Source organism: Aureobasidium subglaciale, assembly GCF_000721755.1.
Source record: "Aureobasidium subglaciale EXF-2481 unplaced genomic scaffold scaffold_23, whole genome shotgun sequence".
NCBI classification, from domain to species: Eukaryota; Fungi; Ascomycota; class Dothideomycetes; order Dothideales; family Saccotheciaceae; genus Aureobasidium; species Aureobasidium subglaciale.
In genome coordinates, this window is record NW_013566972.1 from 336469 (window position 1) to 364251 (window position 27783).

At 50.8% G+C, this 27783-nt stretch overlaps 11 protein-coding genes across 11 annotated transcripts; 5 read left to right on the top strand and 6 right to left on the bottom strand.

The window, feature by feature from the left end:
- Positions 1 to 214: 214 nt before the first annotated feature.
- Positions 215 to 984, top strand: AUEXF2481DRAFT_32449 (uncharacterized protein; the record flags this gene model as incomplete). Its single annotated transcript, XM_013485203.1, has 2 exons — positions 215 to 741; positions 792 to 984. 2 exons carry the CDS (start codon positions 215 to 217, stop codon positions 982 to 984), a joined length of 720 nt encoding a protein of 239 aa, XP_013340657.1.
- A 327-nt stretch (positions 985 to 1311) lies between these two features.
- AUEXF2481DRAFT_68864 (uncharacterized protein) lies at positions 1312 to 2783 on the bottom strand (the record flags this gene model as incomplete). Its single annotated transcript, XM_013485240.1, has 2 exons — positions 1312 to 1462; positions 1516 to 2783. 2 exons carry the CDS (start codon positions 2781 to 2783, stop codon positions 1312 to 1314), a joined length of 1419 nt encoding a protein of 472 aa, XP_013340694.1.
- A 623-nt stretch (positions 2784 to 3406) lies between these two features.
- Positions 3407 to 5020, top strand: AUEXF2481DRAFT_68962 (uncharacterized protein; the record flags this gene model as incomplete). Its single annotated transcript, XM_013485248.1, has 3 exons — positions 3407 to 3540; positions 3592 to 4055; positions 4107 to 5020. The coding sequence occupies 3 exons, from the start codon at positions 3407 to 3409 to the stop codon at positions 5018 to 5020; spliced, it is 1512 nt and encodes a 503-aa protein (XP_013340702.1).
- A 692-nt stretch (positions 5021 to 5712) lies between these two features.
- On the bottom strand, positions 5713 to 7548 carry AUEXF2481DRAFT_439838 (uncharacterized protein). The gene has a single exon (XM_013485292.1). It carries the CDS (start codon positions 7231 to 7233, stop codon positions 6025 to 6027), a length of 1209 nt encoding a protein of 402 aa, XP_013340746.1. The 5' UTR covers positions 7234 to 7548; the 3' UTR covers positions 5713 to 6024.
- A 414-nt stretch (positions 7549 to 7962) lies between these two features.
- On the top strand, positions 7963 to 8457 carry AUEXF2481DRAFT_7946 (uncharacterized protein; the record flags this gene model as incomplete). Its single annotated transcript, XM_013485179.1, has 2 exons — positions 7963 to 8331; positions 8392 to 8457. 2 exons carry the CDS (start codon positions 7963 to 7965, stop codon positions 8455 to 8457), a joined length of 435 nt encoding a protein of 144 aa, XP_013340633.1.
- Positions 8458 to 9107: 650 nt separating this feature from the next.
- On the top strand, positions 9108 to 10744 carry AUEXF2481DRAFT_439854 (uncharacterized protein). The gene has a single exon (XM_013485293.1). It carries the CDS (start codon positions 9441 to 9443, stop codon positions 10512 to 10514), a length of 1074 nt encoding a protein of 357 aa, XP_013340747.1. The 5' UTR covers positions 9108 to 9440; the 3' UTR covers positions 10515 to 10744.
- Positions 10745 to 12217: 1473 nt separating this feature from the next.
- Positions 12218 to 13973, bottom strand: AUEXF2481DRAFT_7948 (uncharacterized protein; the record flags this gene model as incomplete). The annotated part of the gene is made up of 3 exons (XM_013485180.1): positions 12218 to 13751; positions 13818 to 13894; positions 13956 to 13973. 3 exons carry the CDS (start codon positions 13971 to 13973, stop codon positions 12218 to 12220), a joined length of 1629 nt encoding a protein of 542 aa, XP_013340634.1.
- Positions 13974 to 15043: 1070 nt separating this feature from the next.
- On the bottom strand, positions 15044 to 16682 carry AUEXF2481DRAFT_68973 (uncharacterized protein; the record flags this gene model as incomplete). Its single annotated transcript, XM_013485250.1, has 4 exons — positions 15044 to 15151; positions 15201 to 15388; positions 15444 to 16563; positions 16623 to 16682. 4 exons carry the CDS (start codon positions 16680 to 16682, stop codon positions 15044 to 15046), a joined length of 1476 nt encoding a protein of 491 aa, XP_013340704.1.
- Positions 16683 to 23079: 6397 nt separating this feature from the next.
- On the bottom strand, positions 23080 to 23921 carry AUEXF2481DRAFT_440076 (uncharacterized protein). Its single transcript, XM_013485294.1, has one exon. It carries the CDS (start codon positions 23623 to 23625, stop codon positions 23143 to 23145), a length of 483 nt encoding a protein of 160 aa, XP_013340748.1. The 5' UTR covers positions 23626 to 23921; the 3' UTR covers positions 23080 to 23142.
- On the bottom strand, positions 23721 to 25176 carry AUEXF2481DRAFT_43356 (uncharacterized protein). Its single transcript, XM_013485229.1, has 3 exons — positions 25019 to 25176; positions 24699 to 24964; positions 23721 to 24646 (listed from the first exon to the last, which is right to left on the bottom strand). Exons 1-3 carry the CDS (start codon positions 25047 to 25049, stop codon positions 24128 to 24130), a joined length of 816 nt encoding a protein of 271 aa, XP_013340683.1. The 5' UTR covers positions 25050 to 25176; the 3' UTR covers positions 23721 to 24127.
- A 154-nt stretch (positions 25177 to 25330) lies between these two features.
- On the top strand, positions 25331 to 27251 carry AUEXF2481DRAFT_7951 (uncharacterized protein; the record flags this gene model as incomplete). The annotated part of the gene is made up of 2 exons (XM_013485181.1): positions 25331 to 25752; positions 25802 to 27251. 2 exons carry the CDS (start codon positions 25331 to 25333, stop codon positions 27249 to 27251), a joined length of 1872 nt encoding a protein of 623 aa, XP_013340635.1.
- Between the last annotated feature and the right edge of the window lie 532 nt (positions 27252 to 27783).

A 27783-nucleotide genomic window follows, 5' to 3' on the forward strand; every position in this document is an offset into this window, starting at 1 on the left:
ATAGGAGACAGATCAGAGCAGCATCGCATCAGCCATTGTCCAGAATGTGGAGGCTGCTTGGCACCTTGGCACCTTGGCACCCCGGCCGCTCCGCCTGTTCCTGTTTGAGTTGTTTGCCGGTGGTCAGCAATTGGCTGGCGGGCGGGCGTCGCTGTCTTGACGTCTTTGGATTTGAGCTTTGGCTTGACCGTCGAATTCATATCCACACGCCACAATGAGAGTCTCGTCCCGATTGCTTGCAGAGGCCTCGCGCTTCCTCACCCCTGGCGCTCCTACTGGTCTTACGGGTGTCTTGACACATGCCGCCCCACGCTCCACCCTCCTCTACCTCTACAACTCGACTCTGGACAAGCTGAAGCAATTCCCCGAGCACTCCGTCTACCGCCAATCCGTCGAGGCCCTCACCAAGCACCGTCTGTCAATTGTCGAGTCTGTCAAGCCTGAGGGTCTGGAGGAATGGCAATCGCGCGTCCAGGCCGTTGTCCAGGCTCACCCCAACGCCTTCCGCTCGGTCGCATCATCAAGCAACAAGAACGAGGTCAACATCGTCTACAACGAGACTGCCCTCAAGGGTATGGAGTCCGAGGACTACGAGGATGAGCCCATCCAAAAGCAAGAGCCCGAAGGTCCCAGAGTCCACTCAGAGAAGTCGCACCAGGGCGAGTCCTTCATGGCAGACCCCAACGCAGACAACGAGATGATTCCTCGCATTGAGCCGGAGCCTCCTCTTACCACCGAGCAGTGAGTCAGCCTCCAGAAATACTTGCAAACATAAACTAACATGCCTCAAGGGTCAACACCATTGAGCAACAAATTCAGGCTGGCCTGATCGAGGAGATCATCTTGGTCGCAGAGGCCGAGAAGAGCCTTGCCGACGAGATGTTCAACAGCAAGGTTTGGGAGGACCTCGAAGAGTCCCCAAACCAGGGCCAATGGGCTTACTACGAGCGCGACACCCACGTCCCCAAGACCCAGGCACCGTAGATTGCCTGATCTTGCTTGTTTCCTTGTACAAAATACCAATTCACAAAGCGCTTCTCCTTGATACACCAAATTCAAGATTTCCTAATTCTAGCCTTTCACCTCTTTTCAATCCATACCATCTGGTACATGTGTGCTGACAGCAAAGCCTTGAAAGAACCGACCACTGTAGCAAAAACTAATCCTGTACATCAAGCAAGCAACAGCTATGGACAGAGAGCTTGACATCCATACAAGATCATGGATATTGAGACAATTGGGACACATACCAATATCTAACAGTATTTTTTTTCCTGGTTGGTACGATACACCATAATCAAAAGAAATTGTTTACCACACGCTACCTTTTTGGCCCTTGCGAACTGCTTTCACAAGTCTTTCCTTGCCATACTGGAAGCACTCTGGCAATCCGGTGTTCTCCCACGAACCACCTTGTATCAGCTTGGCAACTCCTGGCGCGCAGGTGAATATTCTCGCCATCCTACAACTCGTCAGCATTCGCACACAATTCAAAGAAAGACATTGACCACTTACCCGTGTCCATTGAATCCAGCACAGATATACTGTCCTGGCAGCTCCTCAATTGCGCCAACATACGGCACTGAATCAGGTGTCATGGCGATGATACCAGTCCATGCATGATCCAGACCTTCGCCATGACGCTCACTCTCCGCGCCATCCTCTGGAAACATTATTCCGAAACGCTTCAAAGCATCGTCAACAATTTCCTGGTTGAAACTACCATCGTCAAAGCTTTCTCGAACTGCCAATGTTTCTGCACTGAGCTCCGGATTCGATCTGGAGACACCGAGAACAATGGTTCCATCGCCTTTTCTCTGTATGACTGAGTAGAAGTGGTGGAGACTGTATCTGAGCGACATGGTGCTGGTGAAAGCATTCTCAGCGCTGAACGCAGAGTTAGGCACTAGAGAATGCGCTTGTGCTCTGTTCGGTGTGATGTAACCATTGAGATGAGGGAGCAAAGCAGCTGCATATGCATTGGTACTGTGCACGATCGTCTGCGCCGAGATGGTTCCTCGCGGTGTGCGCACATCCCATTGATATCCTGGTCGCTTCGATTCCGTCACTGAGATAGCGGGACAATGCGTCCATAGCTGCGCGCCCTTTTCAATGACACTGCTCAACAACCATTGCGCCAACTTGGCAGGATGACTCGATCCAGCAGGCCACTCATACGCAGCAACAGCACCGGGCACTCTAGTCTTACGCTGAGCTTCTTCGCCATCGTAAAAGCATACATGCGACACGTCACCCCCAGCTGCTTTATACGCGTCAAAACTCTGAGCTTCATACGCAGCAAACTCCGGCGTTAAACAAACGTCAAAGGTTGTCGTGAGATCAAAATCGCAAGGGACATTGTGACGACGCACGAACTCGTCTACAGCATGCAGCACTTTCCTCTCCTCGACAATGATTTTCTTCGCTTGCTCGGGTCCATGAACAGCTGCATAAGCGGCATAGCCTCTAAAAGCATCAGGACGAACATGTCCTGCATTTCTGCCACTAGCTCCAGATACTGCTTCTCTGGCTTCTAGGATCAAGACTTTACCGGCGTCGATGCCAGAATCGATTAGGGAGAAGGCTGTCAGTGCGCCTGAGATGCCGGATCCGATGATGATGTATTCTGCGGTTTCTGGTGTTTGGGAATTGCGGTTTGCGTTGAGGTGAGGGAACCCACGGGTGGTTTTGTGCCAGTATGATAGACAGGGTGAAGGCAGAGGGACGGACGGTTCCAGACCTGGAGGCGTCACAGGAGGTGTGGCAGGTTGTGCAGAAGGCATGTTCCCAATTAGATCGTTACGAATGATATTCGATGGCAAATTAGTTGAGAGAGGGTTTGTTCGATAGGTCGTCTTGATATGATACCGTCCTCGAGATGCTCAGGGCAACTGAATCCTATTCGACTTTGTATCGAATATGAATCAATCTTCACACTTTAGTCGTGGACAATCTCGTGACAGTGACCGGCTACAACGGCCGATGTATGTTCTATCAATTGCCTATTTTGCTTGGCCGCTGGCCGCTGGCCGGGAGCTTGAAGGAAGATGTTCAGTTCATGATAAGGTGATTGGTGGCGATCGCACTTGCCAAGACATGCTTAACCTTCCAACCATGCAACCCCTCTCCATCCTAGTGCAGAGATACTGCGAAAAACTCGGGTACCACAGAGCGAAGTAACATCACGGACGCGATATGCGGTATCACAAGGCCAGGCATGTCTTATCAACATCCTCGTGGCGCAGATGATGCTTCGCCTATCACTCCTCTGCTGCAATCTTCGAGGCAGCATAATAGTGCTTTATCGAAAAGGTCTATATCATCTTCCTGATCTTCGTACCGTCTGTTTTGTAAAACATATTACAGCTTGTGTCTATTTGGACTGTACTTTTTGTCACCAAGCACAATGGGCTTATTCTCGATTTTCAGGAAGGCTAAACCGGCTATACAGTTGGAGCACCGCTCTGCTGAGGAAAAGGCTTTGGTTAGAAGACTTGATATGTTTCTTCTTACCTTTGGATGTATCAGTCAAGTCATCAAGTAAGTGCGAATCCTGATGATATGTCTGAACAGCAAATTTATACATTTTAGATATCTCGATCAACAAAATATCAACAATGCCTATGTTTCTGGTATGAAGGAAGACCTGAACCTCTACGGCAACGAGCTCAATTACTTCACCACATACTTCAACATTGCATACTGTCTGATGCTTATCCTATCTCAAGCAATCATGACATATGTACGTCCTAGCTACTGGCTCACTGGTCTTGAAATCACTTGGGGTGTCATTACAGGTCTGATGGCACTGGTGAAGAGTGCAAAACATGTGTATGTTTTGCGAGTACTTCTTGGTCTGTGTGAGAGTAGTGCATGGCCTGGTATGATGACTTTGCTCATGCATTGGTATACGCCGACGGAGCTGGCCAAACGCATGGGTTTCTACCAATCTTGTCAGACTTTGGGGTATATGATGTCTGGTGCTCTCCAAGCTGCCATCATTGCTACCCTTGACGGCACTCGTATTTCAGGATGGAGATGGCTGTTTGTCATCAGTAAGTATATCATGATTGTTCTCTTCATGGAGGCCGCTGACCGCGTCTTAGATGGCATAATGACAGTGGTCTGGGGAGTTTTAGGCTTCTTCATGCTGCCTGATGTGCCCAACAATCCCAACCCAAGAGCTTTCTGGTTCAAAAAGGTTCACGCTGAACTTGCCATGGAACGACTCGCCAGACATGGTAGAGCAGAGCCAAAGAAGCTGTCTTGGGCCGGCACGAAACGAGCTTTCTCGGGGTGGACTCTATACTTCATCGCAGCACTCTATATCGCCACTGTTCACGCCCAAGGAGGCTATTCATACTTCAACTTGTTCCTAAAGTCTCTCACCAACGAAGATGGATCAAAGCGTTGGTCCACCGAAGCAATCAACGTCATCCCAATCGCAGGTGGCGGTATCGCTGTAGCATTCGTCTGGATCTGGGCCATTCTATCCGATACCCTACGAACACGCTGGACCCTGCTGATCGCCCAATCTCTCATCGGCTTAATCCCCGCCATCACAATGACCCTTTGGACACGCAACCCAGAAAGTGTTCCCGTATCCGCCGCTTACGCCAGTTACTTCATCTCCTACCTCTCTCTCGGCACAGCACCATTAATCTTTTCCTGGCTCTCCGAACTCATCCCCCAAGATCCAGAAGCTAGATCTCTGATTGTTGGTACGAGTGTGGCAGGCTACTATGCTGTTTCCGCATGGTCTGGCATCTTGATCTGGCCTGCCAAGGAAGCGCCATATTATAGATGTGGATGGCAGACTGCTTTGAGTTTGTGGTTGGTTGTGATATGTATGACTTGTGTGTTGAGGTTTGTGGATGTGAGGTATTTGATGCCGAAGAGGCAGATGTTTGCGGAGACTTTGCATGGTGATGCGGTGCAAGATAGTGATGTCGCTTCAGAGCGGGGAGATGTGGATAGTCTCAAGGGCAAGGATGTTGATGTTGCGGTTAGTAGGGTCTGAGAATGTGTTGACATTCCCGTATTGAAGTTTATACAAGCTACGCAATCTCCATGTATGTCCTTGTTACTCACATATATTTCAGACATGTTCCTGTCATAAACATCACGCTTTGACGATCGTGTTCCTGTTCAATGTTACTCAACAAGCACTGATAGTCTATTTGTGTATATCAACGATTCTGAGTGCAAGCTCTGAAACAGGGTAGGCTTTTGATGTGGAAGAGGATAAGACATGATATCTGATATGGCTCGAGTGGTCCGCTTGCTGGGATCGATCTCTCCTGCTTGAGATAATCTGGTTCTGGAGGGAAGTATGTTACAAAAATTGAGCTGCGTGGGCGAAACAACGAGATGCTCTGACACTTGTCACCTCGGGACATGCATGTCAGGGGGTGGATAGTGCAACACTAAAAGGAAACACTGGCAGAGTGTCACCATGACACTATCCCCCTGCCCGCAAGGCAGTCCAGTGCCAATAGCAGAAGGCATGATACAGTTCCTTCTGAAGAAGCATTCGTTTCCAAGCGCGAAGATTCACTTCACTCACACGATCACTCTCCCTCACTTCCCAAGTAGCATAACAATCCAAATGTACCAACCCTCCAGGAAATCGGTCCTGTGGCTTACACAGGAATCCCCGCCTCGAAAACCCTCTCCAAAGTCTAGCATAAATAGAATCCAGAGGGTGTGAGTTCGACTCCCAGCCTTGGTTGGTCGCGACGATGACTTTGGTCGAAAAGATGTTTCCCCCCACCCAAGGCCTGGTTTTTTTGCTGGGTGTCTGTGATGTTGTTTTCTTTTGCTGATACTCGGGCGTGGTCTGAAGGAAGAAAGAGTTGTTGGCTTCTTTATTCTGTGTTACTCTCGACGATCGATTTCAAGCGCGCACTGGAGGTAAACACGCGCCGAGCATTGATCTTAGTAATGTGTGTCTTGCCCATGGACGATGTTCTCGTGATCAGAACATACAGTTCGCGCTTTGGAAAGCTGCTTTCCAATGGCATATCACGCAGCTTGAATTATTTCGCCCTTTTGCTTCGTGACGACAGTGTGTATGTCGTCTTTGGGGGGATCACATCGCACGATGGTCTTCCCTAGCAGTGTACCTGGTCTCAACTCTCCCTTGCTTCGACACGTCAACTCGACATCATCGAATTCGATGTCCCCCATCATACGCACGACTGCATCCACCACAGTATCTCCAGAGATGCCATGAGACATGTCGAGTAACAAACGGTCCCTAACTTGATCCAAGTGGCTTCTGACATCCTCAAACTCCTTTCTATAGCTCACCAGAACTACCCGAATCAATCCTTGATGGAACTTCTTAACACGTTGCGACCAAAGAAAAAACTTTGTCTCCATGGCTTGAATGAACTGGTTGTACAGGGGTCGTTGTTCGTCAATGGTGTTACCTTCAGCCTGTAGCGGCAATGGCTCTTGCCACCTGATCTCTTTCTGGATGGCTTCAACTTTTTCACGATGTTCTGTAGCGAGCAATGCCATTGCGGTCTCCATCGCTTGGACGGATTTAGCTTCGTCCACCAGACCAACCGTAACAATTATCGTATCATGCGTCCAGGTACCTCTCAAGACCCTTTTGACCGGTCTGGGAGCATTACCGTCGGTAAAAGTTGGTAAGCGATAGCTGTGTCCGTAAAACATTTGATGGTTTCCAAGTCCCCTATCATGTTGCACAATGCGTAGCCGACAAGCAGCATGTGCAGCTTCCCTGTACAGGGAGAGAATCTCCAAAGGATCGTCGATCCAGTTTGCGAATCTTTTGGTGCTTGACTTGGAGTCCCAGCCGGTGTGATGTAAGAAGTCATCAGAGGTAGTGACGCCCACGCTTCCAAGGCTTTCGATGAAGCCTCGCGATTGTAGCGATGGCAGAGATCGATAAACATCACTATCTTCGGTCTTCATGTCGTTGTAGAATTTGGTTGGCCATAATGATAGGGAGTGATGCGAAGTAAATCGTGTGCGTCGTAAGTAAACTTGAAGACCAAGATGTTGGAGCTCACGACAAGTAGCTAAAAGAGCATGGCGGCGTGACAACTGTAGCAGCATCTCCTCCGCAGGATCCCATGAACATGTGCCAGGACCATGCGTAGGACACTTGTGCCAAAGCCTCTCGGTTTTGAGAACAATGTGGTCTATGATCTGTTCGCGGAGCTCTAAAGGAAACCGCGACAGAATCGAGTCATTCATCATGTGACAATGTGGACACGCAGTCTATTCGAATTTACAGCGAGCTTGTAAGACTGCAGGAGCTTGCAACTTTGTGATGAAGAGTGATGGTCAGCTTGTGGTGGCGAGGGTTATTGGTAAGGACAGCTAGGAGGCTGAAAGTCGTTATACGTTGGAGTAAACACAGACGTCAAACTCAAAAAATCAACCGTACACCACACCTATCTACCCGACTTTGTCAGATCTGAATGCCGGATCCAGATAAAACGTGACCACCATTAGAAATGTCTGTCACCATCAGTTCCTCCACCAGCCATGGCGTCCCACGCGCGTAGCAAATTGGCGATGACGTCGGATCTGCTGGTATTCACCTTGGCTATCAGCACTTTCCTGAGCGAAGGGACAAGCATTCAAGTTTTATGCCAACTTCTGACGCTGCCTAGACCAATTTCGAAGATATGCTGGCCTATTGGATGGACCCTTGCAACACCCTGGGATATCTCCTCTATCAGCAGATCTACAAGGTGACGTACCATGCATGGCTTGTTATACCAACACGACCAAAAATCCAGTTTCGTGTATGCTCATCACTGTCATGTGGCTGGCTCGTCATCTCAGGGATGAACCTCCTCTGTGGTTCGCATATATGAAGCATGAACGCGACCTTTCTTCTAGCATTTGAATCATACAAATCTGAACATACTTTCCTCACATACGACTTCCAATCAATAACCATTCTTGCATATTCTCATCATGGCCCGCACAAGAGCAGCAAACACTACCACGACCACCAAGCCGTCTCTCATGTCGCGTCTGAAGGGCAACAATCACACCACCACCACCACCACGACAAAGCACTCGACCAACCCCATCACGGGAAGTCACACGACTACCACTACCAAGAAGGAGGTTGGCAACACTCATCCTACTGGTCACCACACAGGCACTACCACTGCCGGTACAGCCAGAACAAGCACAAGACACACAACTGGCCACCACACCACGGGCACCACTACTGGAAGAACCGCTGGAGTGCAGAAGCGCAAGCCCACCATGGGTGATAAAATCAGTGGTGCCATGATGAAGCTCCGGGGCTCCGCAACAGGCAAGCCCGGTGTCAAGGTATGTGTCGACGAGAACCAGCACCTCTAACAACGGGTAGTGGCTGACAGTCTATTACAGGCAGCAGGGACGCGAAGATCGCATGGTACGGACGGCAAGGGCGCGCATTACACACGCACCTATTAGAAGGATGGACGGACTGAAAATGAGAAAGACCTGATTGACGACGCGATACCCATGAGACGACTTGCATGAAATTTGTATGAATAGAGTAGCTGAGCATATGCCAAAAGCACATCAAACCTTCACTCAAACGTGGTCGCAATTCGAGACAAGTCGATGTTTTGAAAAAGGGCCGCGGGCTTCTAAGAGCTACGCATTAGGCGGACACAGGGTCGTGTTACTGCGGAGAATTCGGAAAGAGGTGGACTCTGACTTCAGGTTCCTGCAGGAGAATGTTCCGAGACTGGGGGACATGCTGGAGGCTTAGCTGGAGTATTAGGAGACGCTCGATGTCTGTTGAAGAGACAGCCAAGCAGTCTTCCTGAACAGTACTGACGCAAACTCTTTGATCACGAACCGTTGCGAGGGCTCTTCTCACGATGAACCAATTTCGCACTTGATTCTGGCCGAAATGACATGATGAAGGCGTGCGTAACCTGAGATCGACAGGCGAGGCCGACAGCGAACGAGGGTTGCGAGACGGGATCTAGCTCGATCAGGGACAGCTCCATGTGGTGTTCTAACATTAGCCTTTCTCACACGAAGCTGCGATAGGCTTGGCTGTGCGGTGACAAAGTCTCTGGCCCGCTCGACCATCATCGTCGCTTCCCAACCCACTCCGCATGTACTCGTACCTTCCGCTCGCTCCGTACACACGCTCTTGATTTTTTCTCCTTGCCGTATTCACCGTCGTTACTTTCTCCCACTCGTTTCCATCACTTGGACGTGTTTCCATCACGATTTGTATAGAAGCATCGCTTATCGCAGGCCACGCCATCGCTTCATATAATTAGCCACTCAGCACACGGCCGTTGACAAAGTCGACAACGGCCCTTGCGATCCGCGACATTAGCATTCTCCCGCCGCCTGACACCAGGCAGTCACTTGGATAGAGATTTCTCGTTTGTTGATCGGCAGCTCCTATATCCCGCAGCCAGCAACTCACAATGGCGCGCTCACTGAGCCTTATCGCTCTATTATTCGCCTTCATCATGGTCTTCGCGACAGTAAATGCCAACAGCCTGCCGTGGATGCTGAAGCGTCAAAACTCCCTCATCGGTACAGGGGCAAACACATCATCTGCAGCACCGTCCTCGTCGTCTGTCGCAGAGGCATCCACCTCGTCTATTCCCTCTTCGACATCCTCTGCTGCACCCGACACAACTACGTCCACTCCACCTACCACTTCGAGCGAGCAGCGCTCATCCACAACAACCCCTACATCATCAGCCGCCCCTACCTCCAGCGCCGCTCCCGCCTCGACCTCTGAGACCACTCCTGTCAGCGATGCTCCCACCTCGTCTGCAGCTCCATCAACATCCGCATCCTCTATTGCCGCCGACACTTCCAACTCCGCTTCTCCCTCGTCCTCCGTAGCCAGCTCTTCTGCCCGTTCGACTGCTGCTGCCTCTTCTGCTTCTTCGGCTGCGTCATCTGCTTCGTCCCGCGCGTCATCTGCTTCGAGCACAAAGACTTCGTCTACCAAGTCGTCTAAGTCAACCTCAACCTCTTCTGAGATTGTCGTCATTGGCTCCGGCTCCGCTGCCTCGACCATCAACCGTGCCACCGTTAGCAAGGCTACTACCATCACGTCTGCTCTCGTTTCGGAATCGACCCAAAGTTACACGACTATTATTACCACTGTCACGGGTGGCAGCACCCTTACTACTGCCGTTCAAACACAGAGGACTGTCTCATCAACCACTGGTTTTGCAACTGCAACCGTATCCCCTTCATTGAATGACGGTGGCAGCAGTGGTAGCAGTGGTGGCGGTCTCAGCACCTCCAGCAAGAAGATTATTGGCGGTGTTGTCGGCGGCATTGGTGGCGCCATTCTGCTCGGTGGTCTTGCTCTTGTAGCATGGCGCATGTGGGGACGCCGTCGTGCACGAGGCCCTACAATGGACGATGAGATTATGGGTCCTCAACCAAACCAAAGCCTCATGACCGAGAAGAACGAGCCTCCGCTAGCCCGCTACCATAACGGTGGCGGCCAGATCAACACAGCATCCAATTTCTGAGGACTGTGCTGGCTTATTCGGATTCCTTTGAGTTCATACGATACCGGGGTCCTGTACCTCTCTGTCCTCGATTCTGGATCCTTGGTTTTGGATTGTTTTTCTAATGAAAGCGAAGCGTGCAAGCGATTGGAATCTTTGTATTCACTTTTTTCTTTCCTTACATACCCTCCTTTGATCACTCCCTTCTGATATCCATTTTACCTCTTTTCCGGTACTACCTACTACATAGCTATTCTAGACAACTCGTGATCTAGTCACGTCGATCCAAAAAGTTAATACTTCAAACAATTATGTGCGCCCACTTCTGATTTCGACCTTGAACTTATATTGTATGCTGATGAGCTCACCTCGAATCGACATTGTCTTTACAATGTTCTTATTGGTTGTTTAGCTCCTTCTCAGGTCGTCACTCCTTCCCGTTTCGTGCATAGCCGGTCGCTCTTTCTGCAAACCCTCTGGTTCTTCGCTCTTTCCTCGTAGTCGTCGGTCGGTCACCCCTTCCTATTCCCAGCTTCCACTTTGTCAGTGGTTCTTTCTCCTCGTATCATTCGGCTTTTCAACCATGAGAGAATAAAATCTCTGGTTCTTGTCGTATCGTAGTTGACAGGAATGATTTTGACATCTTTTCTTTTTTTTTCGATCCCAAGTACAATGTTGCAAGCGGTAACACCCTGACCATGACATCAAAGACATGATATTCCGCAACAACAAAAAAAGGCATCATCTCCTGTGATTAGAGGAAGGAGAGTATTAAGAACGGTCAAAAAAACTGTAACTTGAGAGATCTGAGTATTTCTGCAATTGAAACGTGACATGGGATTGTTGTCTCCGCCCGTAACTGTTGTCGTGAATTTCTTGCTACGATTGATGTTGTGACGAACTTTAGTATGTGAGACAAGAAGACAAGAAGAAGTCCCAAACGAGATCTTGATCAATATGGCACGATGAGATAATCACTCCATAACCTTGACGAAGCGTCAGTTAAGAAGGAAGCGATACCTCTAGATCCATAGACGACAAGTTTTGAGACAGGGTTCACTCAGTGCGACATGGGTTGGAAAACGATAAAAACAAGGATTATTGGCTCGCTCCTTCTTTTCTTCTCTTTTCGCTTCCCTCCTGTTTGCTGGCCAGTCTCGCTCCTTCCTGTTCCTTCCAGCGAAGGCCTTTCCCCTGTTCAAGTCCTAGTTGGAGTCAAAACCAGCGTCACATCACGAGCCATCCTATCCGCAGCGATACCACGGCGAACAAAGCAAAGAAGCTCGAGCGCCATCAACACAGGCAAAACAAGAGATAGAGATCGATAGAGGAGAGTAAAATTCCAAAAGTGGCATTGATGAGAAAGGGGGTATAGTACTATTCCATATTTTCTCCATTCCTTTCATCCCATCCAAACAGCATTACATCCATTAATTCGGCTGCCGTGAGGACCACAGACGACAAGAAAACCAAAACCAAATTCATCAAGGCTCATGACTTTTTCTTCCCTCAGTAACAGCGTGACAGACAGAAAAGGGAAACAAAGTGCAGAAAATTGAAGCCCGAACCAAAGTAAAGAGAAGACACACAGCCAAAAGGGATGACCAGAGGAGAGAACAAGAAAAAGAATCCGCAACGAGATGCGTTGAGAAAGAAACCAAAAGGGAGGCCAGAAATAGAAGAATCAAAGGGCAGCCAAGATCATGCACGAAGTCGAATCCTCATCACTCCCTAGGCATGAGAATCGCATCGCGACAGAGCACAGCGACCCGCTTGAACAATCTGCGCCATTCCAGGGGATCACCCTTTGCTTTGACGAATCTGACCTCAACAAGCCCATCTTCAGCAATGGACTCGAGGACGACATTGCCGCTGAGTCCTTGCTTGCGGCCGTCGAGTATACGGATGCGAATGTAGGCTTGCTTGGCCTTGTCGTCTGCAGGTGCGGTAGCGGGTATGGGTACATTAAGTGTGTGTAGAGCGCTGCGAATGGTGCCAAGCAACTGAGGCAGTGCTTGGTAGGAATAGAAGCGAGCGAGAGATTGTGCGGGTACGATATCGCGGAAGCGGCGAGCATTTTGTGTGAGGGATAGAGGTACGTTGTGGGTTTGGCTGAATTGGGTCATGTGCGGTTCTTGAGAAATCTGAGCGGCAATGAGGTCGTGGGTCATGGCAACACGAGATGTATCGTGAGCAGTTACGGGCTGTGAAGCAGTGAGACCTGCTAGACGTGGTGGAGCTTCCCAGTCGAAGGGCTGATCAAAGGCTGGTGTGACGGGTTGCGTTGACATGAGAGCGGGAGCAGGCTGTGATTCGACCTGCTCGGGCTGCTCTTGACTTTGTGACGAGATGGGCACGGTGGTGAAATCAATGTGTAGACGCTCGATCATGTTTGTGGCTAGACTGACCGAGTCCGAGACGGTTCCTTTGGCATTCATGAACTTGTTCGGTCGGGTGTACCAAGAGTGGATGCGGATGTCGTTGAGCTTGAACCTCTCGAGTACATCGACCTTGAGCATTCCTCGAAGCAGACTGAGGGCGTCGGAGGGTATCTTCTCCCAGAGGTCGTCCTCGGGTCGGCCTTGTGTCTCGCAGAAATGGTAGAACTCCTCACTCTTTCGCGGTTCAGGCTGGTCCCAGGGCGTGTTACCAACCAGCAGTACGAACAACACAATGGCGCAGCTCCAGATGTCCGAGATATTGGGACAGTAGCCAAACTTTTCCTCGCCATGCTTCCTCTTTTGGTTTGCGAGACCAACTTGGATGATCTCGGGCGCAATGTATGGAGGACTGCCACACACAAGACCGCACATCTTGGAGTCTCCAGTCTTGGGGTTGAGAAAGGCCGTGGCAAGGCCAAAGTCGGCCAACTTCAGGTCTCCATTCGCCGTCAACAGCATGTTCTCCGGCTTGATGTCTCTGTGCGCAACACCCTTGCCATGACACCAAGCGATGGCGTTGATGAGCTGCTTAAAGTAGAAGTGTGCAATGTCCTCTCCAACGCCCTCGTCGGCTTCGATCTTGTCAAAAAGGTCGCCGCCTTCTGCCAGCTCCATGGCTATCCAGATCCACGATTGGTCGTCGCCATGCGATAAGAAGCGGATGATGTTGGCATGTCCAGACACCTGCCGATGCAGACTGATCTCGAGTTCGATCTGCTTGGGTCGCAGCCGACCTACTCTGAAGGCATGGTCTTTGTTGATGAACTTCACGGCAATGACGGGTTTCGGCTTGTCCTTGGGTACTGCCTTGCGGATTCTATCGACAAGGGCACGTCAGCGACGCGTCTATAGCCATCTCTGCCCATATACATTGGACACATACGATGCATATGCGCCGGATCCAATAGTCTTGGATACGAGTCGAAAGGGCAGATTGCTCGGAAGTGGAGCTGCTTGCGACTATGAAATGCGTTAGAGGAAAATGGCTGGCCGAACCTTTCGTTACTTTGATGTAACCTACTCCCGGCGGGACGCCCATGGCTTCTGCTGTAATTGTCGTTGTCTTCTAGAAGCAATCGCAGCTGTCACTAATGCGTCGTCAGATGCTTCTACGAAAAGAAAGGGTCCGAAGATTGGTGTTTCGATAATACTGTTGTCAATGAATCATTGTCAGGGCCGAGGAAGACGCGTTGGCGTTGGAAGCGCGTGCCGTTGCAATTCAATCAAGCCACGCGGAAGACACCTGAACTTTGTTTGACCCCTTTACCGCGCGCAACCGTTCAATTACACGAGCCAAGTCTGACTGCATGCAAAGTAGACGAACATGCTTATCAATCGTCCCCGTCGAGACGACCTTCAGTACAAGCACATGATTGAGGAGAGACGTGGTTATAGACGTGTCATTGATGGCGTCAGCTAGTGTTACTTCTACAGTTTCCGCCATTGCTCAGCTTCGTGCTTGCATTCATGTCCTTCACTCAAGACGCGTCCTCCGTGCAATTGCTTTCTTATCAATGCCACACGCTTCGCTTTGTTGCTACTGCTGCTGCTGCCAGCCGTGTGGAATTGCAAGCACAGCAGATGAGAAATTGAATCGAACCGCCGAAAAGAACAAATGAAAAGCATTAAGAAAGAAAGGAAAAGCAAATTCAGATTAATTGTCGTTTGCCTCGTGCATGGATGATGTTTCCAAAAACAAAAGCAGAAACAAACGCCCATCTGCTATGCACCGTGAGACGCCGTGATGTCTTTATCCGAATGAAAAAGACCAAAAATAAGTACAGTGCATGCTCTGACGCTGCAAATACGCAGGGCCAGCGACAGAAGGCACGCCCGGCGCAGTAGGTGATGATAGGATTATCCAGATCGTGTTTGGAGAATGTCATCCAAAGCTGACATACCTCATGGGGTGAGGTGTGGCCGTAAGAGATGTTTCGAGACGCGTATTGCGTGGTAGACATGTACCACGAGCTGCTTACGTCGTCTTGACATGTTCCATCTTCCGAGACGGCCGATCCTGGTGTGGCCGAGAGTGATGAAAAATGGCGGTAAGAAGGTGGCGAGATGCGGAAGTTGTTGGTAATGGCTGGTGGAGCCAGTCATTATGTTTTATGAGACCGAGGCAGCAGAAAAGGCTGCGTTCATTTGGTCGTAGTTGGTACGATTTTCAAGCATTCTGATGTACTTGGGGTCTCTGCTGAACTTGGGCACCGAATCCTAACGAACATTAGCACTGGATCTCGGCAAAAGGTATGTATAAACTTACACTAGCCATAAGCTTGAATACACTGGTCTGAGCCTGGTCAAACAAAGTGGCGACCTCGTCCAAGCTGGCAATCATTTCGGTGTCTTCACCTACGGCGCGGGTCATGCGGCTAGCGAGAGCGTTACGTAGATTGTGATCAATGTTCAGCTCACACGGCGAACCCGGAGCCAGGAAAGCATTGTACAGACCTGCAAGATTAGCTTATTGTGGGGGCAAAGGAAGCGCTGGTGGGAATGAGCTTACTGTATGCCGAAGCCAGGGTTTCGCGGATGAGATCCAGACGGGGAGCCGGAACCGAGCGTTTGGCAGAGTTGTAGTCTAACAGAAAGCTTCTGACTTCGAGATAGAATGTGAGATTCTCCTCGCAGTGAGTCTCTTGTAGGAACTCGCGGAACACGAGGCGCTGAGCTGGGTCGTGAATGATTTGTGACATTCTGGTGGTGTTGGAATCACGAGCGACACCAGGGGGCAGCTTTACGACAACGGGTTCGCCATTGATAGATCCGTTCGGACTTCTGACCCAGCCAGCAATTCTCATACCCTTCTCAGTAACACCGTAATGCGCCGTCTTGAGGGGCTGGAAACGAGAGGCAGCTGGTGAGTTGCGTTCTTCAGTGAGGTTGACGATCAGTTGGTGAACCATGAATTGCTGAGCAATGTCGCATGCTTCCTTTCTGTTTACCACCATGCAGCAGTCCATGAGCCAGTCGAGCGCGGACTTGCCTGTGAACATGTAGGGTGTGTCCTTCTCAAACTGCTTACGGGATCTCATCATATGTACTCCGACCAGGCCAGTTGCATAATCATGTATCGACTCGGAGTCTGCGGTGGCGGTGCTCTTGAGGTTGGGGCCTTCCTCGCCACAGAAACGTCTAAAAACAACCTCGATGGTTCCGCGGTCGATGTTGATGTTATCGTTGTCGGGCACACGTTCGAGGATGACGAGTTGCATGGTGTTGCGAGGAGAGTCCAGCAGTTCGTTGACGTGACGTTGGTGGATGCCATTACGCTGACAGAAGCGAGTGAGAACACGCATACCCTTGGGGCTCAATTGCCATACGGAACTCCTTGAGCTGAAGTCTGTCTTGCCATCGAGGGATTCCACAAATCTCGCCTCGACAAATCTGTTGCAGACGGTGCGAGCCATCTCCTTGGCCATAGAGAAAGTTGTGGTGGTGGTGGTGGTGACAATTCTGGAGGGGTCCTTTGGGTCGGGCATGCGGTTGGACTGGGAGAATTTGAGAGAACCAAGGTTGGTCAGAGCTTCATCGGTAGTAAAGGTGTGCTCGACCTTTGTGAAGCGGACTCGGTGGGGGGTCAAGGGCAAGCTGACCATCAGCGTGGAGAAAAGATCCTTGAGATCCTGCGAGAAAGACAGTGAGCAGGCCAATTGGCATAAACAATTGCGAAACGGAGGCTTACTCTGGTGAAAGGACGGTCATCGTCGGTCTGACGCAGCAGACGAGACGAGGTTTGATGCATCTTGTGTCTGTTGGAGTCTTCCTTGTCGGAGAGAACGGGCCAGGGAGGGGTGGTGGCCGCGAGAAAGGTGTTTAGCGAGATTCGCTTGTCGTCAAGGCCGGGGCGACGTTGATGGTAGTCGAGCGACGACAACGACTCCTGCGACAGGCGGGACGAAGGGCGCGAGGGCGACTGTGCGGACTCGCGAGGAAGAGCAATGCGGCCCAGCGAGGTCAAGCGGAGATGCGAAGGGGGTTGACGCTGAGATGCAGCAGCAGCAGCGGATGATGGGCCGGGATGGTTGTTAATGGCGCCGGCAGATCGGCTCGCCGAGTCTTCTGCGGGAGGTGCGGTAAGGCTGTCGTGCTTGCTTCGCTGCTTCTCACGTGGCGTGGATTCAGCTGCACTCTTCTTCGCGGGAAACTCAGGCAGCAGGTTTGGCGGCGACGAGGTCTGCTGCTGTGAGGACGGGTTGGTGGTGGATGCAAGAAGACAAGTGCTGGACGGGCTTGGATGAGGCATTGCACGGCTCGGTGGCCTGGATATCGTAAGGCCTTTCAAGTTTCAAGTACTGTGGGTACGACCATGCTAGCCCGAGCTAAGAATTCCGCCAACGCCGCTTCAAGTGTCAATTTTCGGAACCATGAGATCAGCTAGCCGGCGCCCTGCTCGCGTGGTAGCAGGGGTTTGATCAACCTTCCCCTTTGCGTGGATAGCGCCGTTGGACCAGCCCGGAGGGGGCGGCCACGCTACCTTCGAGCACCGCGTGCGCTATGCCTCATCAATTATTGTTCATTATCCACCCGTTGCCCACTAGCTGTTGTCAAAACGGCTACAGCTAGCTAACTCTTCTTCTCTCCCACGCACCGTGCCTGCCCGCTCGGCCCTACCGGCCTACGCACGTATTCCACCACCTTCACCGCATACCTCGTTCACACCTTCTAGCACCCTTCTTCGTGACCCGTCACCCACTGCCGATCGTGCAAACCCGCTGTTTGTTCCACGTGCGTCCGCTCGTGTTTGCTCTCCCGCTGCTCACTCATGTACGTCGTAGGCGCAGGCACATTCATGCATGTATCCATCCCTCATTAGATCGTATGGCGTTTTGAGTCATCCGCCACGTCTGCAGCCCGCCTGATTTGCTTGATTCGTGTGAGAAAAAGGTTCCCACACGCACGTGTCGGTTAGCGTGTCGCAGCCGTCGATCAAGAATCCTGTCTTTTTTGGCCCGTCTGGGCAGGGATCTTTGTCTGTTACGTAGAGTTGCCTGCTTCCCTGGTTTCATGCGCCGCGTATCATCAGCATGAGACGCCTTTCATCCTCTTCTCAACACATTCCTGTGCTCTGCAAGCCATCTCCTCGCCTATAAGAAGCCACAGTCTCCGATCCGTAGTGAAATGACTGCCAAGATAGAGGCAACAACCTCTCGGAACTGCTCCGCTTTGCTATCCTTTCCCATCTCAATCCAGTCTCCAGCGCCAGTCTTGACTGACTCGACAGATGCGCTAACATTCTACGCCCGTATTGGTTCCTTAGACAAGAGACTGATCCAATAGGCAAACAGACCCATCGTCCTTGCAGCCGCACGATCAACGACACGTGTGGATCACGATTGTACCAGGAGAAGAACGGTTTCCAGCAGTACGAAGGTCGAAAGTACACATGTACATTCGTTTCTTTGTGGTTACCTGAATTAGGGGTACCAATCTTTACCAAGATCAACGACTGTTGGTTCAGAGATGCTCCTTGCTTTAGATTTGCCTCTCACATCTTGATGAGATATTTTCGTGACCACCCAGACTTTTTCACCACACTCGTATATGCCATGCCATGCCATGCTATGCTATCCAACTGCTGGCATAAACGTCCGACTCGTAGCGATGCCCTATGCGCCATCCAATATCGCGGGTATGGAAATAGTATGACGGGCTCATAAGGCGCATCTAAGCTTAGTTTTTTTGATCCATACTTTACCTCAGGGAAATACTTGTAAGTCATGATGTCTTTGCTGACGGGTGTAGACTTGTGGATGTCGTACAGATTTGCGCATTGCAATTCGAGCAACAGAGTTTGAGTAGATCGCGACCATGTGGCACTGCCGGTAGACAGAGATGAAAGCGTAAGCGCGATGCCGAAAGTGTATGTACGCAGATAGAAGCCGAGGCCGACGGCCAAGTCGTTGACAACAGGACAGGAATGTGACCAGTCATCCGGCGGTCAGGAGCGTGACAGCCGTGAAGCTGTGAAGGGTGGGGAGAGCTCTGCCCAGATTTGCACACGTTCATCGACCAGGGTACTGAAAAAACAGCCATTCTTGCATGTCTTCGTTCAGGGCTCGTTGCAACCATCAGTGCATGGCTCTCCTTTCTACACGCCTCTTTCGGATGCTGGCTATTGTTTTACACCGTGCAGCTGCAAGTTCGCAGCACTGATGCCGTGCGACGGGGATAAATCCAAATGTTTGGTCGTTCCGTGAAGATCACACGGTTGACAGGCGGAGATCTGCGTCTGCAATTTGTCCTTTTCGTCACCAAGAGATCTGAATCTGAGTCCTGCACCATCCTCAAGCGTTTTACAACCGTGGCTGAGTTCTCGACGATGCTGACGCAGATACTATCCTGATGTAATTTCTGTTGTGCGACTACCGCACATTCTCACGCATAGCCCTCTTCGCGCTGGTCTTCGGCCAACGCCTAAATGCCGCTCTTTAGCATAGAGCGAGAAGCCAAAATTTGCATTTGCTGGCAATATTCTGGTAGCCCCTCGGTGACGGTTTGGTGCTTGACCAATCACACTCAGATCTGCATTGACTCCTGGCCTCGGACCCCTCGGCCAAGTCCATCGGCTGACCGTTGCCAACCACATTCATGATGTGCAGACATCTCCTAGGAGACCCACGGATGCAGTTCCGGCTGCGGGTAAAGCAGGAACCCAGAATGGTTACCCAGTAAGGCAAGAGTTCGTTCTCAACCCACCACTGATCGTACGTATGCAACCAACACTTCGCATTCACATGTTTCGAACGTGTAGGCGTAGAAACCTCCGAACAAGCCCCGTACCTTGACCCCAGTCTGGATCGGCGCGTGGGCGCCAATCAGAAACGATATGTCTGTCACTATTCATGGGGATGACTTGATCATACTATGCCCGTTACTACTGAGTCGTCTTACTGCTCAGTATAGTCCTCAGAGTCATGGCAATAAGCTACCAGGCCGACTCTAGAATGAAAGTAAGACGAAAGCGAGATTGGAACGCTAGTTCTCAGAGCGGCCTACCACGCATGTGGCTTGCATGTTGCGAGCTTTCCACATGGCACCCACGTGGCCTACCTTGGCAGTTCGTCCGAAATCCGGGAAGTACGAGTCGTGGCAACGCGACGGACACCAGCAGAGATATCAGGAATGTCAAAGCGTGTTTGACCGCCTTTCGGTACGTTTCAAACCAGGTGCCATGCTTCGGATATCACTCGCGAATGTGGCAAACGGAACTGGTTTCGGCACCGCAGAAACTGGTTCTCCGGTGTTAGATATTCAGCTTGCCCCAAAGCAGAATTTCCGTCGTGTTGCACCTCAGGCACGCGACCGAGCGCCTCGACCAACAGCAAGGAGCTGGGGCCAAGGCGAAAAGAGGAAATTGACTAGAACACGACACAAAGCCCTACGGAAGCCTGGTCAGAATAGTACAGTACTCGTAGAAACGCCTGATTACCTAGTATTGAGTCCAGCCACAAGGCTCAACCACTTGACAAGTTGACATCACCGTCCAATATGTCGAAGAGATTTTGCTCCTTGACTCATCTCGGTCCAGGAAATTGGCTTTTGGTCTAGAAGGACTTTTCGAATCGCAAAAGCTTCCATCCCTGTTCCATGAATCTTCTGGCGTCCGTTTATAGTTGCAACAAGCGAGAATGGAGGCTTCATCCGGGGTGGCTTCCCAAATTTCCACCCTTCTCCCCAACACCTGCAGCCACCGTCATCGTCTGCGGTCACTTGTCAATATATTCTGATTCGATTGCATGCTGGTCGCTCTGTTGACGTCGCTGCAGACATGAATTCCTCGGTTGATGATTCAACATATCAAAACAGATTGAGGGCTTACTTCGAAACTTCCGTGCGAACCGAGGCCAGAGATAGATGTACGTCGGTGTACGAATCTAGATGCCTGTAGACGCAGACGCCTCGTTCAGATGCTTGGGGCTTGACACCTCATCTATCGCGAACAGTGTCTTCTTGGTACCGTCACTACTCTGCTGCGGTCATGCTCACTAATGGCATCTCTGACAACGGCAAAGAAGCGGCAAGGAAGCAATTCTGCAAGCCAAAACAAACGCTGGTACGGTCTGTGACGAATCATGACTCCTAGGCTATCAATCTCCTCTACACCGATATATCCTTTCGTTTTTCCATTTTGCGAGCATCCATGCGTGGCCACTCTCTTCACGTTTGTCGTTTCTGTTTTTCATTCTCGCCATTCATTGGGACTTTATCTATTACCACTCGGTGCTTCTTTTAAAAGTCCGCAATACCCGCAATAGCCACACCAACCGCCGACCAATCAGCGATACCACGCAGCCCTTACTCCATGAGTCCGTAAATACACCGTGAAAGAGGACATGCTGAGACGCGTATCCGAGACGCAGACATGAAGCCGTATGTATGCAAATATACAGCCTGGCGAGACGCATACATGCTGCAGAAATGCAACCTGCAGTTTGGGACGACTTGAAGAACACGCGAGAGTGCTTCCCGAGAAAGAGGCGCACAGCCGACATGTACATTGAGCAGAAACACGAGATGATATGCATGACGGGACGATAGCGCTGCAGCATCGCCAGACACGCATCTCTTCTGTCATTCGCTTAGCCAAGCATAACATCTACTAAATAGCTTTCGATCGACGACAGAGGCAGAATGACCATTGCATTCCTATCCACCCTTGCAAATGATATGCAACCTCGGGATCTGAGGCTCGTACATCGCGTCAACCACGAAACAGCCAACTTGCCCAAACGCGCTCATGATGCTGCAACAAACAACGCGAACTAAGAAACCCGTCTGTCGGGCTTTCTCGGGGGTCTGAATAATGCACTGTCTCGAAGTACAGGACTCTGCATGCAAGTGGGTACAGTACGAAAAACGTGGCTACATTTGGAACGTGATCCTGCTTGTTCGACTTCACCCGGGCGGTGAGCTGGACTTTGGACCGTCCATTGAGGTGAGGGGGAGGCGTGCGTGCCGTCTGCCAAACGTTGTTGCGTTCAGCACTGTTTCGAATACATTGGCGGGCGGTGACTGCTTAGCAAAGCGGGTATGTGTTGACGAGCCCCTCTATTCCCGATGTGTCTCAATCAAGACCTCGCTTCATGAATCATTCGCCACGTCTATCACTCTTGAACGAGAATGATAAGCGGTGAAAGCGTTTGGTATGGGTCACGAGCACAGTTGCCTGCCTTGCAAGGTGTGAGTAGTAGGTGTTATCGCATCCCGCTGATCAAAAGTTTAGAGTAATAGTACAGCAGGGGTATGAATATAGTTTGTCTGATAGAAGGACACGAGTGGAGCATAGTTGAAGACCACTTTCACGCTGTCAGAAGTTTATACCAGGTTTTCTTGGTCTGTCTTACCTGTCGGCAGTCGATAGAGTAGTTGGCTATGTTACATCTGGCGAGTTGGTAAGCTGTATGATTCGCCGATGAGTAAGACAGGAGCGTCGTATGCTTGCTGCTCTTCGCCCTGTATACCGACTCTCGGTGAGAAGAGCGAGAGAGCATACTAAGCATTGAGAGCAAGCATTACGAATACTTGATACGCTGCCCGATAGACGATATTGACATCAGCTGAGATGGTCGAGTAGGCAAAGCGAACACACTATACACTACCTATCTGGCAGACATCAATATCCTCCAACCACACATCTTTCAAGTCTGATATCAACGACAGCAAGCGACTATGGGATCTAGACCACCTACCCTGACATGCCCTACTCAAGTTTTCGGACCATATGTACGCTCTGTGGATCAGACGTCTACGCGGCCATCACTCTTCGAGACACTGTACTCGAGCTACGCATCCCACAAGACCATACGTGTAGACGGTGGACGGCACTTGCCTCAAGACATGTCAGGTGTGGTCAACGGCACTTGCCCCGTTACACGCCAACACGATAAGGCACTCGGATGTCGTGACATGGCGAATCCAAGATACAGATGTACCATGCTCCATGACACCAATGTGTTCCCGCAAAGCCACATAGACTTTCAAGCTGATATCTACCAGATCAAAGTGTTTAGAAGTATGCTGACCATCTCTTGTCTTCCCTCAGACCTTACCCTGCCGCACGTCAAGAAAGCGGGATGATACCACGGCAAAGCAGAAGAAAGGCCCTTCTTGAGAACCATCAGGTGGAGCCAGCTCCGCCGCTACTCCGCCATCCTCCAGTAAAATCAAGAACGGCTGTTCACTCCATGCAACAGAAAGTAAGGTTAACCCACGTTCCTCGGACGAAGTAGCTCGTAACAGACCATTTTCCTTTTTCGACATCTCTTCTTTCTTACATTGTAAAAAAGCTTAGACTTGTCATGGCACAAAAAAAAGTCTAGATGCTCGTAAATCGAAACACAAAATCTTCTCGCGCTCCAAAAGGCACTTGAACATCTACCCGAATTGAGAGCCTCAACCCTATGTTTCAAGTCACAGCATCTAAACCACAAGAGGGCACAAAAGCCCATCTTCCGAAACCCTCTACACCCTCCGAAAGCAATATCATTGGAGGTCATGGCAAACAAGTCACACGTCGCACCAAAAAAAAGAGCAGAAAGCAAAGGAAGGAGCAGAGCCTCAAGTTTCAAAGAGGAAAAAAACCTCCACATAAACACCAGCACCGACCATGAGATTAGTAGAGGAGAACTGCCGAGGTCGCATATAATTACTCCGTGCTGGTTTCTACAAGCTTTGGGATCTTGCATGAAGAATCAAAGGGAAAGATGCGATTCGGCCGGTAGACAGAAAAAAGATGTCATTGCAGGAAAACGCTTGGACGAACAGACACGTGCGATAGTTCATGGCGAATGGACAAGCTTGAAAGTCTGAAGAGGTAGATACGACGTTGCATCCCGGCTCGAGGGTTCGTCTTTTCCACTCGATTGTGGAGGCCAAGGTTTTTGTGGGAGCTAAACGCACACAAAAGGGAAGGTCGATGCAAGAATCTCGGATACTGCTTCCTTGATACAGTGATATGGTTTTGAGGCACACGAACAGGTAAGAAGATGTACGAGTGGGGGTAATCGGGAAATGATGGTTCCGGCGACGGAAAATGTGTTTGCTGTGTTTGTATATACATTGACCAAGAGACTAGAACAAGAGGAAGGGGTATACCAAAGATCGGGAGTGCGCACAAAAGAAAAGGGCGAGCGATTGGGGGATGTGGTCGAAGCGAGAGATAGACAGGTCTAGAGTGTAGCAGCCCATCTAACCAGCAACAGCTGCAACAATGACGACAGTCAGAATGACGGCCAAGATCAGCAGCAAACAGCACATCTTGTTCCTGGCATTCTTCTGATGTCTGCTGGCGGTACGCAGTTCGCGGTCGGCACCCTGTGTGTCGTCTCTGGTGCTCGTGACGTTATTGCTAATAATGTCAAGTTGGCCACCCTGGTCGTGGACCATGTGAGCGACATCTCTGAACAACTCGTTGAGTTCGCCCACGGATTGCTCGATGTTGCGAATCTCGGCCTCGCGCTCGATGATCAAGGATTCTTGGAAGTCGACTTCTGACTGGTCGGCCAAGCGTAGCTGTTCCTGTTGCTGCTGTTGTAGTTGCTGTTGAGAGCGCTCAACAGTTGGTGAGCCAGATTCCTCGAGAGCGGTGCGGGCAGCGTTGGCAGAGGCGCGTTGCTTATCAAGAGCGTCCCGTTGCAAATGTTGGAACTCGGTCAAAGAAGCCTTGAATTCCTGGTTCAGTTTACCCTGGGTGTACTTTTGCGCAGGCTGTGATAGCGTTAGCCGGCGGAACGATACGATGGGATGGAAGTCGACATACGCCCAAGTCGTGCCATGCTTGGACCTTCTTCAGGCCATCACCGATATCCTTGAAACTGGCCGATGTCTCTTCTAGCAGATCCTGGACTCGTTCGCGAACGCGATCCGTTTCGCGTTTGGTACCGAGGAGAGCGACTTGGCTGGACAGGCGCGAGATATTGGCGGTCAGGGAGAACAGGCGATCGGAAAGGTCTGTGGTAAAGGCGTTGAACTCAGGATCATCCTGGTACTCGGGGTCGTCTGAGCGGCGCCATGTGGTAGGTTGGGCTATCAGTGTGTCAGACTAGGCAAGCGATTGGGAAGCTGGCGGCGCGGTCTTGCCTTCGAGGGTAGGCGAGTCTTGGAATGACATGGCTGTCTATGTCCAAGTCTATCGAGTCGTTTGAACGAGGGTTACGCGCTGGCGTATAGTACAGAGTTGGTGCCCGGAGTGAATACAGAAGCCTTGGCCTCGTGCGTGGTCGCAATCGAATGCGGAGAGGGAGTTGGAGCTTGGAAGGAGCGACCTGCGGGCTGCGGGAGGGTGACGTCTTTGGTCGCAACGCTGTTTGCTTGGCGCGTCGGCAGCTTCTACTTTCGTGTTTTGTTCTGCTTGGAGCTTCATCAACACTCTTGTAGATGGTGTCAGCTGGCATGAACCCCCCAGCTCCCGTCAAGGCGGCGCCCTTGCCTCGCCCATACCGCGACTTCCTCACTCCTTCTCTGCACCGGAGGTTTACCAGTGCTGCTCTGATCGGTCTTGCAGCATGCTGGCTCGCTTCCATCCCCATGGCTAGTTCTGGCCTCTTCTGGTCCTGGTTCCCTCTCGGTCCTGCTGGTGTCCGCGCCCTCTTCCTCTTCATCTCGTCACTCTCCATCTTTGTCCTCCGAGTCGCTCAACTCCACTTTGGCCCACGAACAACAATCTCGACCTTTGAGTCCTTCTGGAACTTTGTTCTATCCAAGAACACCTTCCTGACTTGCTTCTGGTACTCTCTCTCGGCCTTTGTCTTTTCAGAACTCTACATTTTCACCACAGCAAAGAATGCCAATCTTGCATGGATTGATCCTGGCAGGTGCGTCGACTCTCAATCTGTGCTTCGGTCCACCTTCTGACTTTCTTAGATCATACGAACGTCCAAAGTTGAATGAGCGTCCCATCCTCCTTCGCTCTCAGTTCCTTTTCCTCGCCCTGGCCCAATCCGCTATTCATCTTTACAAGGACTACGACTTGATTCGTCTACCGCAGTCTCCTTCCAAGGACTCGCCTGTCGTGCAGTTGAAGAATGAGCTCCAGAATATTGTCGCCCACACCGCAAAGCTCGTCAGCTTAACCTGCTTGTTCGGTCCTTTCGTCTACTTTGCAGTCTGGAGAAACCTTGCCTGGGCCCTAGCCTTCAAGGTTGGACGTACCCTGTTCTTCCTGCCTAAGTCTACCAGACCCGCTGGTCTCACCGACCCAATGTCTCTCATTGCTCGCTTTGTCTGGTCTTCAACGCTTCTGGTCGCCTTATGGGAGCTTTCCAACCGCGCCTTTACCATCTACACCGCCCAAGAACCTGTCAAGAAGGACAAGCCTCTGACTGCCGATTCAAAGGATCCAAACGGTAGCTTGATTGCTGGGTTGAAGGCGAAGAAGGAGATTCCTAAGACCATGGCCTTTTGGGAGCTGGCCATGATCACACAAAAGTTCGATGCTCGCAGGAAGACTCTGTTCGGTGAGCTCGATAGAAAAGGTGGTTCTACCTGGTCTCAGGTTTCCGGCATCTGTCTGGTTGAAATTCAATCCGTCATTCAGCGTATTCAGGACTCGCAGGGTGCCGTTGCTCATACGCCCGAGCAACCCCCAAAGCCACTTCAAACCCTCCCAAAAATCTCCTCGCGGCCCGTCAAAGAGGACGCTATCTTCAGAGCACCGGCCCCGCCCTCGACTGGTCTGCAGGCTTTCGAAAATTCTGTCGGCTTAGTCGCCAGGTCATACGGCCAATCTCACGGTGCGACAAATCCCATCAGTCCCCGAGCACAGAAACTGCTCGGGTATGGTGCCGATCGCATCTTGACCAAGGAACAGCAGGAACAGCTGGGTCGCGCTGGTATGGTCAATAATGCCAATGGCTTGATTTCTTGGTTCATCGGCACACCTCTCGGCATGCCCTTCCGTCAGCCTTTTGCCCGTCGCGTGAACGCTGTCGTATTTGGAGTGCCTTTTAGTACCGGCGCCATTCTTACCAACGCTGTTCGTGCTATTTGTGGTCTTGCCGTGTCGAGTCTGAAGGAAGACAACCTCGGACAGGTGCAGAAGGACATTTCAACCATTGTGCGCACTCTTATCATCACAACTCAACAGATTCAATTCTTCGTCCAAAACTTGCCGCCTCACTGGACGGACAGGTATTTCAACGGCAACCGTCAAGTCGCAGAGGTTGAAGAATTGCTGGCAGTCTTGCGTGATGGCTTGCATGAAATTGTCGTCACGTTTGGCGAGTATGCAGGTAACCTAGGACTCTCCAAGTCAGAAATGATGATTGCTAGAGATCTGGCAGGTGGAGGTCCCGAGATGGAATCTGTCAAATAAGTCAGTTCGAGTCCCACGTTTCTCTTTCCATGTCACATAGACAATCAACAAGTAAAAAAAGTTCAAAAGTCCAAAACTTCCTTGCGCCAGCTACTACTGCTCCTTCTGACATGATCGGGCTGCCCCATATTCGCAACAAAATCCTTCCAGCCCCAAACATCCAATACCCATATACGTACCTTCATCACAACATTTTCATCTTCCAAGTTTCACCACAAACACACCGTCGTCTTTCATGTCTAGATAAAAGCATTCCGCCCCGTCCGCAACGTTCGAAACCCATGTACAGCTTAGACATGAACAACATTGAGCAGCTTGGCCTGTCTTTTGTTCAAATCCTCGGTGTCCGCCGCTCGACATCCTTTGTCCTTTAGGCCGCCGAGGACTTGATACCCGGGTCACGGTAGACGCAAACCACACCGGCGAGCGATGGAATAGGGGGGATCAGAGATGGACGGTAGGAAAGCATGATGATTTTATGGTTACAATTACAATTTGTTTCTCAGGGAGGAAGAGGAGGGGGGGGGGGGGG

Excerpts from the sequence above, each read along its gene's own strand:
- AUEXF2481DRAFT_43356 (XM_013485229.1), bottom strand. The coding sequence starts at position 25,049 with ATGTCATTCCAAGACTCGCCTACCCTCGAAG. Across the intron at positions 24,965-25,018 it reads AGACTCGCCTACCCTCGAAG|CCCAACCTACCACATGGCGC; the intron begins GCAAGACCGCGC and ends ACACACTGATAG. Across the intron at positions 24,647-24,698 it reads AAGCATGGCACGACTTGGGC|CCTGCGCAAAAGTACACCCA; the intron begins GTATGTCGACTT and ends ACGCTATCACAG.
- AUEXF2481DRAFT_439838 (XM_013485292.1), bottom strand. The coding sequence starts at position 7,233 with ATGATGAATGACTCGATTCTGTCGCGGTTTCCTTTAGAGCTCCGCGAA.
- AUEXF2481DRAFT_440076 (XM_013485294.1), bottom strand. The coding sequence starts at position 23,625 with ATGCAAGATCCCAAAGCTTGTAGAAACCAGCACGGAGTAATTATATGC.
- AUEXF2481DRAFT_439854 (XM_013485293.1), top strand. The coding sequence starts at position 9,441 with ATGGCGCGCTCACTGAGCCTTATCGCTCTATTATTCGCCTTCATCATG.